Source organism: Dermacentor albipictus, chromosome 10 (genome assembly GCF_038994185.2).
Source record: "Dermacentor albipictus isolate Rhodes 1998 colony chromosome 10, USDA_Dalb.pri_finalv2, whole genome shotgun sequence".
NCBI classification, from domain to species: Eukaryota; Metazoa; Arthropoda; class Arachnida; order Ixodida; family Ixodidae; genus Dermacentor; species Dermacentor albipictus.
Window position 1 is genome coordinate 92,748,288 of NC_091830.1, and position 12,883 is coordinate 92,761,170.

At 43.9% G+C, this 12,883-nt stretch overlaps 1 protein-coding gene across 1 annotated transcript in view; it reads right to left on the reverse strand.

The window, feature by feature from the left end:
* LOC135918139 (cathepsin D-like) overlaps window positions 1-7,091 on the reverse strand; it is a 32,094-nt gene extending 25,003 nt beyond the window's left edge. Inside the window, exons 1-3 of the mRNA XM_065451796.2 lie at window positions 6,736-7,091; window positions 4,086-4,185; window positions 667-784 (exon numbers count right to left, since the gene is read on the reverse strand). Of these exons, the coding sequence (XP_065307868.1) occupies window positions 667-784; window positions 4,086-4,185; window positions 6,736-6,794 (277 nt within the window). The 5' untranslated portion in view covers window positions 6,795-7,091. The remainder of the gene's footprint in view (window positions 1-666; window positions 785-4,085; window positions 4,186-6,735) is intronic.
* Between the last annotated feature and the right edge of the window lie 5,792 nt (window positions 7,092-12,883).

The following is a 12,883-nucleotide window of genomic DNA, read 5'->3' on the forward strand; positions in this document are numbered from 1 at the left end:
GCAGCTGCGTGATTGGAAGGTAACTTCAGCGCACCCTGTTGTTCTGACCAAGAGCAGCTGACAGAGGAAACACGCCTCTCGCATCGTTCTCTGTTCTAAACAGGCGCGCACATTTCTGCGCAGACATTATAGAGGGAAGCTTGGGAGTGCATCCTAGCTCAATACACGCATTATGCTCGGTGCGTTATGGCGGTTCCAATAGGGTGCGTCGTTACTTTGTTTCAACGCCAACTGCAGTGACGTCGACATTCATCGGGAGATGGGTTCCGCCAGTTTTTGCTTACCACGGCGCAACCATTTTGCAAGTGCGCACAATATTGTGCACAAACAATTTTTTTCGCATCTGCTAGCCACCTAGAGTTGCTTTATTAAGAAAAGAAATATCCATGGCAACCATAACTGCACCAGGATGACTGTTATAGGAAGCAGCATTGCTCACTTTATGATCTGGAGCTCCGGAAAGAAGCTTGTTCTTTCTTTCGACAAGTTCCTTACTGCAGAAGATTCAAGCAGTGCGAGCGCTGCCAATTTATAAAGCTCCCTAAGCGTGTTTGTACAGTTCAACTATAACCGCACTTATGTGAAAGAAAGTAGCCATTATAAAAAAGCGCTGACGAAATATTTGTTTAGGCGTATTGTCTTAACGCTGCAGGAAAATGTACTTACCACATTGTGCCTTGCTGCAGCCAACTGAAGGCAGCCATGTAACATTGGAATTTGTGTCGAAGACAACATTGAAGGTTTGCGGTGGTGTTCCGATACTGATGACCCCGTAGTATTGAAACTGCAAAGTGTGGCAAGCAACTCTTCAATTATTTAGGTGAACACAATGTTAACGTCTAAATGGATTTTACATTGCCTACGAGTTAGTACCCTTCGATATTATATTCCATGTTTGAAGACATTCATTCAATTCAACGTTTTCGATCATTCTGTGTACTGGGTCTCGATATTCACCAATCCGGTAGTGGTGCACATTGGCTCCGTAAAACAGAGTTCGACAAAAACACTTCACCTTATTCGTCGCATTGCAGCAAAAGCAGCTGTAGCTCGTACTGACGTAGCTAGACGGTTGGTGCGTGCAGTCTTGCAGCCACGAATTTTATATCAAGCACAATTTCAACGGCTGACTTTGGCACAGCTGGCACAGTTGGAGACGATTAATCGCGATGCTATGCGCACAATCACAGCACTGCCCCGCATCACTCCGATACCAACCTTACAGGAACATGCCCAGCTCAACACAATTGCAGAGCTAATTTTGCAACGTGAAAAAGCACGTGAAATAAAAAAGCAACTTATTCCGGCTGTCGCTGCGTTGCATGCTCATTTTCACCGCGGCTCTCGGATTGACAATCAGCCCTACCCAATGCCTCCCTGGGAATTCACCAGCATCACAACTAATAAGCCAACGAAGTTACGACGCAGCAATACAACAGGTACTATTGACGAACACAACATCGTCGATGCATCATGCGTTAACACCTGCAAAGTCTATACGGATGCTGCAATTCTCCCAGACGGCGGAAGGACATCATTCCTGAGTACTACGCATAACTTCATCAGCGGCCACCAGCGCTATTTATCTACGGAAGCCAGCGCTCTAGTAATGGAACTTCAACCCATCCACGACGCTGTGCAAGATGCGACATCTAAGCCTACCATCGAGAAACTAGATATCTTTACGGATTCTTTAGCGGCTATTCAGGAACTCAAGAAGGTTGATAAGGCGATGGAAATCTGCGAGAGAATACCCACTATGAATAGTAAGACAGCTACTTGCGTCAAGGTACACTGGATTCAAGGCGATTCAGCAAACCCTCACAACATTGCGGCTGACCAGCAAGCACACTGCCCTCCTAATCCTGATCCTCCACCCATTCCCCTCCCACCCCAACCCCGTAACTCGCTGCGAGCCCATAAAAATGTTCTCCGGCAGGACACACGCGCTCTTATCCCACCGTGTATCTGCTCCCTCCCCCTTCACCTTACTAGGGCGGAGGAAGTTGTGCTTAGGAGGCTTAGGGCCGGGGTGCCCCTTACACCGGCTGTTGTCTCAAGGTGGAACTGGTCGCATTTACCACTGGGTGCTACGTGTCCATACTGCTCCGTTCCTGTGGTGGAATCAGATGCATACCACCTAATATGGACATGTACGGGTTTACAATCGGAACGCTTGCGTCTCCTACTGCAAGCCGGCTTCCGCTACAGTGTGACAACCAGCTATGACCGCTGGATACATGACAACAGATTTCATAAAACACTGCTTCGATTCATACACAACACAGGCCTCACAGCACACATATAATACACATATACGCTCCAAGAATTATGCCTTAAGGGCAAGCCTTCATCGCAATAAAAAAAAAAGATCATTCTGTGATTAACACTTCTCTAAAAACTTTGATGATGGTGCAAAATAACTTGCGGGTGAGTCGCCATTGCTTTAGAAACAGAATTTATGCGCTCCACGAGTATCACGGATAGGGAAATCCTCCATAATATTGCGTGACCCATTATGAGTGCTTTTAAACCTACTCCAAGAATATAATGTGATATTCCTGCTTTGCTCACAAAGGCAATTGCGCAAACTTTTTTTCACCGAGTGTTTTTGTCCATTGCAGCTTTAGGTATTCCACCCAACTCCATACTGGTTTGTCGTCAAATTTCCCATTTTCGAGAGCAGCTCCTGTACCACCGTAATAACATGTTTGATGGTCAGAAGTGTCTCTTGGGGATAGCCCCCCACGTGCATCCCGAAATCTGCGCTGGTTTTGACGCCGATCTTCACAGCGCTCACGCCGGCGGGCTATAGACTTACGCCCATCTGCGTCCAAGATGCTACTGGTGCGGAACTTATGATTTCGTGTTCAAGTACATTCGTGTTTGCACCACTTGCCACTATTGGAAGGATCCACGAAACGCGCTGCCGCCGGATGTCTGCTTGGACGTTGCACAGGCCGTACTTTAGACCAGGTTGATATGGACCTCTATGCACGGCTTCCTTCCACCGCTCCTCAGAAAAGGAGATGCTCCGTTGCCGTGAGACAGCTCACGCGATACGCCGATAATGCAGCTCTGACCGCATCAACCGCAGAAGAAGTTGCTTTCATCATGCTGTGCAACTTAGTTTCTCGGCAGGATGTTTCCCCTAAACTTTTGAGCTACAAAGAGTCTGCGTTCTTGTACTATGGTATTCAAGCATTGAACGTATACTGTATGCAAGCACTGTACGTCAACCACATATTTCGTGGCACGTCAACCATACACCATCAACGAACTAGCTGTTTACCGGAACGCTTCGATCCTCACACTTGACAGTGTACACCGCGTATGACCAGACGAACTGACAAACCATCCTCCCTTTCGTTGCATACGTGTACAAACCACGTACGCAAGCGACCAGCCGCTCCTTGCTTTTTTCGCATTGTATGAAGGTGAGCAGTCGCGCCTGCTGAACACTTTGCTTTCGTACAGGCCTGACTCCACATCATATGCACATCTATTGCTGTGTCTCCAAGTAAGCGGAATTCTGTGCACATCTTACCCGTTCATTAACGACAGACAAAAATGGTCGACTAGAACAGTGAGACGACGGTGACCGACTTCATCTTGCTTTCTCTACCTGTGCCCTCGGTTAGCTTTGGGTTTAACCGAACAGTGATGCGCTTTCTAGTAAACTGCTTGGCCCATGCGGCCTTACCGCATAGTCACCCTCTCCTCGCCCGTGAAATAGGAGGTCCAGCCTATGAAACCTCGCCCTTGTCTATTCCTTCGAGGAAGAAAGATTGTCCACGTCAGTCGCATTAAGCCAGGCTACGACCCAGCTATACAAGCTACGCATTGATCCAACAGGATGGTTCTTCTTTTCCCCGTGTGCCAGTGTAGAGAAAGAAGCGGCGGAATCCGCTTTGTGGGCGCTACGCGCTATGATGAAGCTCGCTTGGGTTCAGACTGGCTTTTCACCAATTTGCCCTTTCACAGGCCCTTTCACCAATTTGCCTTTGTGCATGTAAACCGTGTAACAGAAGAAACAAAGTAAATCTTAGTAGCGCGCTTGTGAGGAGCAGTTCATGCATACTCACATTGCTGCTTTTCAGAGGTACACTTATGACGGCACCAAGGTCCCATTCGTTCGCGCTGTAGTTATGGCCACTGATAATTACTTCGTTGCTCTGTCGAGGCCTGCGGACGAAGGCAAATACTATACAAATGCTGTTATGTCAAATACAGAGTTTATCAGAGGTGATGTGAAGCAGAACTGTAGAATAACAAGGGTTCATTATTTATTATTTATTTCTTTATTTACACATTTCTTGCGTTTGTTTGGGGTTGTAATTTCTGACAAATGACACCTTGTGGTTAAACATGGGGAAAGCAGAAAATTGGTACAATGACCACAAAGGAGAGATAAAGCACCCAGAAGTACATCTTGTAGCACCTCACACAATCACATATACGTATCACGAGATTGGGATCGGATGGTGCGCTAACTCACGAGAAACTGCTAGATATAAAAGTGTGTGTGCGCGCGCGCGCGCGTGTGTGTGTGTGTGTGTGTGTGTGTGTGTGTGTGTGTGTGTGTGTGTGTGTGTGTGTGTGTGTGTGTGTGTGTGTGTGTGTGTGTGTGTGTGTGTGTGTGTACCGGGACATATAGCTGGGCGAATAGATAAGAACGAAGAAGAAGTCAGGCGCATGCTAAGAACGATCGATCCCATGTCGTGAATCAAAACGGCATAATTGGTTCCGCAAACATTTCATCGTTACCAAATGGTGACTAAGGTGGGAAAACGAGTGTTACGTAGTGTGAAGGAAGCGAAATTTTAGGTCTGCTTAGAGGCACACTCAAAATCTGCAGCCGTCAGCATTACAAGCTGCTAAAGAAGTTTCTTCGAGACTTATTATGTTGGGCCCGCCCGACCTTTCATGTAACTGAGAGCGACAATGTCGTCACACAAGAAAAAGCAATAAAAACATTGATGAGACGTCTCGTAGTACGACCAGTATAATACCCCAGTCACACGGGCACTTTCAAAGTCCTTTGAGGTTAAGGAGCATTGAGCTTTCAAAGGCCCATTAGTTCCAGGGAAATGTGTCGGTGCTACACGGTCTCCAGATTGACTCCGTTGAAGCTTTTAACAGAAACCGCAACGTATCCTTAGCGCTGCCATCGCCTCGTAAGTAATAAAAAAATATGGCTCAAATGCGTCTTATAATACATTTATACATATTTTTTCAGCAACATTTATTTTTTCTAATACATAGAAACATCAAAACAACATGCACGCGCAGTAAAGGCATTATTTTACCAAATACAGACGTATTTATTGTAATGATGGCCACCATGTGTGCCGCTTCGCATACCGCATGTTGGCGTCGATTCTTCGTTGTTGTCCTTGCTTCAGTTCGTTAGGTTAGTGTTCTCGCCTTTTTTCAAAGCAACGATTGTGAAGATGAGCTACGACGCTGAAGATAGCCGAGGAGACTGAGATGCCTAGCAGCCGCTCGCCAAAGAACCCAATCGCATATGGCACCCGTGTTTGTGTCGATCGTGTCGATGTTGCTGCTGACGACAGGCCGTGCTGGCGCTGCTGTACCGGCGGGTTCATGATGGAGATGACGGGTGTCCCGAAAGTGTTTAGTACCTTAGTAATAGTATTTCGTACTTACAAGCTTGTTCTGAAGACGTAAAAATTGAACTTCCATATTTTTGGATATCTTTTTTTTCTGCTGTCGGACGCCATCTAGGCTCGAGAGTATTCCCTTGAGGTTTCAAAGGAAGAACGCGCACTCCTTCGACTCAAAGCTCCCTTCCAGTAAGGCTCCTTTGCTGTGCCTGTGTGACAGTGCGCATTCTCCCTTGAAGTAAAGGATCTTTGGTTCAAAGGACTTTGAAAGTGCCCGTGTGACTGGGGTACAACAGCGCTAAACAACAGGACGAGGAGAGGGACACAGACACCAGTGATGACTAACAACCAAGTGTCTTTTTTCTTTCAGTCAGCAGATAAATACGTCACCGCTATCTCAAAGCACAGAATCAACAGAATTCAGCATGCACAGGGGAGAAAAATGCAATCAATGTGATAGGAAGGCAATCCCCTTCGGAAAGAGGAAGATAGAGGGAAGGCTTACACCCGCTTCTCCGCTAACATGAATGTGGAACGCTTCGGCAATAAGACGTGTGCGCTTATCGCGATATTTTGGCAGGTAGGTCACATTCGCTATATTAAACTTCAATTATGAAGTTTTACGTGCCGTAACCACTTTCTGATTATGAGGCACGCCGTAGTGGAGAACTCTGGAAATTTCGGCCAACTGGGGTTCTTTAACATGCACCTGAATCTAAATACCACGGATGTTTTCGCATTTCACCCCATACATTCGCTGTATGACGTACTGTCATATTCTGTAGAATCTTCTGAATGTTGCTGCATTCTTTAAATGTTCCTACATGAAACAGTTATTATTTATAGCTATTATTTAATGGGACGTGCAAGCAGAGCTTTGTGAATAAATAATTTAATCTTGCGTGTCAGAACACGACGAAGCCAATAAAGCACACCATATGTACGTGATAGACCAAGAAGCTCATGCAAGAACCTTCAGCATGCTTGACGTTTGTTTGGCCGCATTCACGAGAAATGCGTACGTGATTCAAAAGCAGAACAGTTCTGTGGTTTCACGAAACCCAGTAAAATATAAAAGACAGCTTCAATTGAAAGTTAGGCAACTTACCTCGTATCACCAGATGCCGCGCTGAAGAGCGCGAGGAAAGTTACGGCATAGAAATTCATTGCGTCAATCAAAAGCTGCTCCAAGATCTGGTTGATTTCGTTTCACGGAGAGTATACTTGCTTGTGCGAAGTTGTTGAGCCTCTGTGTGCAAGTATGAGCGCGCTAAGGTGGCGCCCTATTGGGCAGACGCTGACTGGGCACTTAGGTCAGCGAAGATAGCACTGGCTTCGTTCGCTGCTTGGAAAAAGTGGACGGCAGGGCGGCACGGAAGATTGCACCTAACGGCAACAGCTCCACAACAGCAAGGTGTTGACTACGCGCTTTTATGCTTCTCGGGGCCCAATGTATAAATGACGATTGACGTCACTTCCTAGAGTGGAGAGGTCAACAAGGCGCTGTTTTTAGACATATACAAAAGTCAACGGCCTAGTATGCGGATAACGACATGACAGGTGTCAGGAACGGAGTAGACAGGATTACATTTGGCGATGTAATAAAAACGGCACGTCTATTCACCTGTAGCGCCTGTGACATGAGGCATGGATTATTTCACGATACTTCGGTGAAAACGATAAAAAAACTTTGACGTAAAATCCTTTGCCATCACGCTCGAGTAAGAAGAGTAGATAGCAATCTGTAAAACTGGATAAAGTTTTGATAAGAACCTACTAAGAATATACTGGGTAGCAATGTGTTCTTTAAGTCACGATTCTTAGATTGACCAGTGTTCCTAACGAGAATTCCGTAGCTTCACCTACATGTGACGTACAGTGAATATTCCGAGGCTTCCTTGCCCTTGCTACCTGGAACGCACGCGATCGGCGCTATCCATCCCCTTTGATGAAGCAGTCGCTTGCTAAGGTCGCCTTTGAGCGTAAATACAATGCAGTGACTAATATAGAACGAATGACGCAGTGCTACAACGAAGACATGAGGTTAATGACATAACAATTCTTGAAATTATGTATTTGCGTGTTTGCTGGGTTGACCAAACAGTTATTTGCGTAGCAGACTCATGTGCAATTTTTCCTATGCCGTCTATTACCTTATTCGTCTTATCCTGAGCAGCGACGGGGAGCTTGGTGCCGATCCAAGGCGACCGGCGTCGAAAACTGGCAAGCCTGACGAATCCCAAGGAAGCGTATTTAACGCCCTTGAGCTGGCAATGTCTAGTTGTGACAACCCTTCTCTTGTGAAGGTTCTTTGCAATTGAGTTGCTTGTAAGAAAAATATGCCACAAGACATATCTGAAATAAAAAATGCTGTGAATACACGTTTCGATGCCTTGGAATCACTTGTGTCTGCTCTCAACACCTCATGTTCGAAGGCACTGTGGGATCAAGACTCTGATCAGCTTCCTTCTCAGGCAGTTTGCCTAAAGCGCGCTGTTGCCGAACTAACTGCTAAATATGACGATCTCAAAATCGTTCACGAAGAAATCCCCTAATCTTTCATGGCATACAGAGGACACCGACGAGAATAGTAACACACTGCAATCCAAGATTGGGAACGTTTTCAGTAGGCTTTCCCTTGACTGTCCGCCTATTGAATGCTTCGATATTTTATGCAGAATGCGGCCTGGGCGTTCTCCCCTATTATTTTGGGAATGTTTGACTTCAGCGATAAGCCAGTGATGTTAAAACACGCTTATAAGCTGGAAAATGCCGGCCTGAAACTTTCCGAATATTTTTCATCCAGAGTGTGCGCAGTACGTAAAAAGCTATGGGTCGCTTTGCTTGAACAGCGGAACGACGGCTCATATAATAAAATGAGGTTCGATCATTGATTTAGAGGTAACGTTCACTACAACTAAGGCAGTCCTCAAAGAGTTTATTAATAGCTCCTGGTTTTGATTCTACCGTAATATGTCCGAAACTATCATCTTCACTAGGTTGACAATCCGATCACTCTGCCAAAGATCTTCCGCTTCTGCAAGAAGCATAAAAAAAGTTTCCGCTGTTTCTCTCGCTAGTTTAATCATTTTCGTCTCATATTATATACATCACAGAAACATGGCAACATGAAGATATTCACGACCCATAATTCACGCCTCCTAGTTACATTGCTGTCCGGTATGACCATCAGAATAAGAAAGGCGGTCGTGTTGCTTCGCTTTCACGTTCAGATTTTAACTTTACATATCTACCAAGCCCTCCCAATGTAGAATCTATTTGGTGCAACTTACTAATGCATAAGCAGAATTTAACAATTGGTTATCTTTATAGCTCCTCGCTCCCCTGATAGCACTAGTGACTTGGTCGATAATATTCCGCATTTTATACATGACCATACCCTTGACAGTCCTAAATTATTCGTTTTTGGTGACATTACCGTTCCCGCATTCACTGGCCTTCCCTTACATATTCCGTCACTATTGCCTCTATTCTAGAGATTTAATAACGTTTTCTTAGTCCCATAACCTGATACAATTAGTTTATAAGAATACGCGGCAGAACTCCATACTTCACTTAGTATTTATCAGTGACAGCGTTGTTCACTTACGTTTTAAATATTATATCATGGAATGAATCTCAGATCATAACACAGTTCTCATAAACATTAACTGTCCTATACCACAAGAACTCTTTAGCTACTCCACATTTCAAAATTTTAACAAGGCTGACGATATGTCTATGACTGATACTCTGGCAAATAACTTTGAACATTTTTTGTTACAAGTACCGGATGTCATGTTGACAGTCTTGTTGATTGTTTAGAGACATTAGTGAAATCTTGCACTAGTAATTACGTTCCTTGAAAAAAACATAATGATAAAATTCGTTGGAATATCCGGGATATCTTGCACATGTCACGCCGTGTAGGTAGACTAAGTAAATCAAAACATTCTATTCTTGCGCTTTGTGTTGCGTTTGAAAAAGCCAACGAGGAATTTTTTTGCTCGCACTAAAAATGCTAAGGATTTCTATTTTTCAGTGCAACTACCTACACTCTTAAATCAAATCCTCGCAGATTCCGGCATCAATTTTACCTAGTCCAACGTGCAGTACCTTTTTGAAGACTAATGACGCTATTACCAACGACCCCATCATAGTTTCAAATGCTTTTAACTAGTAGTTCCGATCTGTTTTCACCCTCGATAGCCATGTAGTTCCAAAGTTTAGTTATCATGCAGAAGTTAATAAATTAGGCAATATGGGAATAAGTTTTGATCGTGTCTTAAATCTAATCTTCAATCTCCATACTAAAGAGTGCACGGGTTCAGTAGGTATCCCCAATTATTTCTTTGTACGGTACTCCCTAATCTAATGTATGTATTTCCCACTCCTGCTATAGCCCTATATTGGGCTGCAGTATATCTAAATAAATAAATAAATAACGACCTGTGCAGGTGGCTTTACATATTTGTAAAGTAATATATTGAGGGAGAAATGAAATACATTCAGGCAAAGGCTTCAACAACACATATACATAGCAGAAAATTGTTCAACAATATTATCACGTGCAAGATCTTAGCAGAATATCAATTTCAATATATGATTTACAAGCACCAAATCTGGCTCAACACGCACGAACAAAATAAAAGCACTAATTATGGAATATGCACCACAAACAATAACAATGAATTCTGCGTTACTGCACTATCACCAAAGTTGTTCTAGTCGGTTATTGTTCTTGGAAAATATCAATATTTCTAACAGTTAGTTCTTGCTAATAATGATTTTCGTGACAGAGAACGTCGCATGGGTGTAGCGTAACCACTGGAATAACTAATTATTTGCGAAGTGTCAATATTGTAGTGTCCATTCACCTGCAAGAAGAAAATTTTCAAGCGACAAATACCATTCTTATGTGTAACTAACGGTAAACCGCTTGTTGTTAGAAGGACTGTAATGGACGTATGTTCATAGGAATTATGGATGAATCTCACTGTTTCTTTTAACCTGTTACAATTTGTAAATGTTAGTTTTAGTGAAGGGCTCCAAGATTATTACAGGGTACTTTAAGAGTGGTCGCGCAACAGCTTGATAAGCAAGTAGGCGAGTTTCAGGAGTAGGATGCCGTAATGGCCGCCTCAAAAGGAACAATTTACTAAGAGCATTAGCGGAGGTGTTATCAATACGTTTACTCCAAGAAAGCTAATCAGCAATTCAGTGGCGCAGATGCTTGTATTATGCAACTCCGGAAAGTGAATGTTCAGTAATACCATGCTGGTAACAGCTGATGATGATGGTATAGCGACATCATGACGATCATGGGTTCAGAACAATTGGATGACAATAAGTGTATGACGTCTATTCATGACGACGACGACATAAAGAAAGCGAGATGACAAAGCTGGAATGATGGCCATGGCAAGACAACGACGGCATAACAACTGTATGCACGACAGCGGCTGCATGATGACGACTCGATGCCGGTGATGCCATAACATCAGTGGCATAATCACGAATGAATGACGACAACCTAATTATGATAGAGCCACAAAGAAGCATCGTCGTCGATGGAACCACAAATGCGGTATGACGATGATGGCATGATGACAATGCGGCACCATTTCTGAAATGATAATGGTGGTAAAACGACAGCGTGACGATGACGTCATGACGACAATCACGTGACGAAGACGGCACGAAGTGAGATGAAATTTATGGATTTTATTGGCGCAAGGGCGAGGTATGGCCAAAGAGCGCCATTTAACTGACAATGACTTCATTCTCAATGGTAAAACGGGACAAATGTCCGAGTACTGAAACTGAATAGCGAATCACAGATGTAACTTGAGTGTAGAGGGGCTTAAAATTTAGTTGCTGAAAAGTGCGTAAAATATACCGGCGTTAGAATGCTGACAACGACTAATGATGCATCCTATTAGCATAAAACTTCTATTACAAAGGAATGATGATCAAACGTGTGAGTAAAGGTAGCACTCCTGCCGCACCAGTGAGCCCTTGAATGCAGGTGCTGAGAGGCAGGTTCTTTAGAGAAATGCAATCGCAAAAGCAGCCTCAAATGAGAGGATGTGCTACGCGTCCCTTGGGCTGATAACACGCAATGTGCCACCATCTCCTAAAAACGTTACAACTAGCTTATTGTCAAAGAGTGGAGAAATATTGACGGGTGAAAGCGAATGTGTTTTCTACATGCCAGGGTAAAGGGCTTTTTTTGAGCTTCTACTTCTCTACACTGTAAGAAAACGTGAACGGCAATTAGCCTCTCGCCATATTTATCTCAGACAGCAGGATCATTACCGGTCCCAAGGTAGGTGTGGGTGCGGTAGGTGTGGCTTATTCCAAGACGCCAGTAAACAACCTTAGCTTATCGTGTTTGCAATATTAGTGGCCAATTTACGACGCTTGGCTTAATAACTTAGAGTTTAATGATTCATCAGTGTACCAGGGAAGTTGCCGATGGTCCCTCACTTTCTTAATAAGGAAGAGATTTAAAGCCATGAAAGTGACAGCAATAGAATAATTTAGCCAATTCTTGTATTTACTGATGTGGCTATACATTTGGCAAGTTAATACCGTCGATGTATTGTGGCCAGGTACCCAGAATATTATGATATGTTGCTGAGATACGTACAAAGCGCAGAGGCATTGAGGGAAGTTCAGTAACGACAGAATTTTTATTCTTTGGAAAAATTTAGTTTTGACGACGCCTAACGAAACTGTAGGGTTCATTCTCTTCTCTAGTTTTATTTGTTTGATGTGTCTAGCAGCCGACAACAGCATGTAGGCTTCCGCCATAAAGGTGCTTGTTTCCGGATACAAGCAACCGGATTCCGAGAAGAATGGGTGGATTGCAGTATAAGCAACGCCGACATGCGACCTTGAAGTATCAGTGTAATAAAATTCTGGGCAAATGTACATTGACTGAAATTCTAGGAAGTGCGTTTTTATTCGTATTTCTAGGGCGTTCTTTGTAACTTTTACAAACGGCGTGTCACAATCTATGAGCTGGCACAGCCACGTTGGTACTGGTACGGCTGGAGCCATAAGAGGGCTTTGAATAAGTGGAACAGTTATTGAACTGCTGAGGCTTCTCGCACGCAGTGAAGAGAGTTGTCCGACTGTTGGACGACTGTGAAAAATTATGGCGCTGGCCATATCATTTACCGTTTTGTTACAAGGATGTTCAGTGTTAAAGTGTGCCTTCAGGACAAAGAATAACACTGGACATCGAGCTT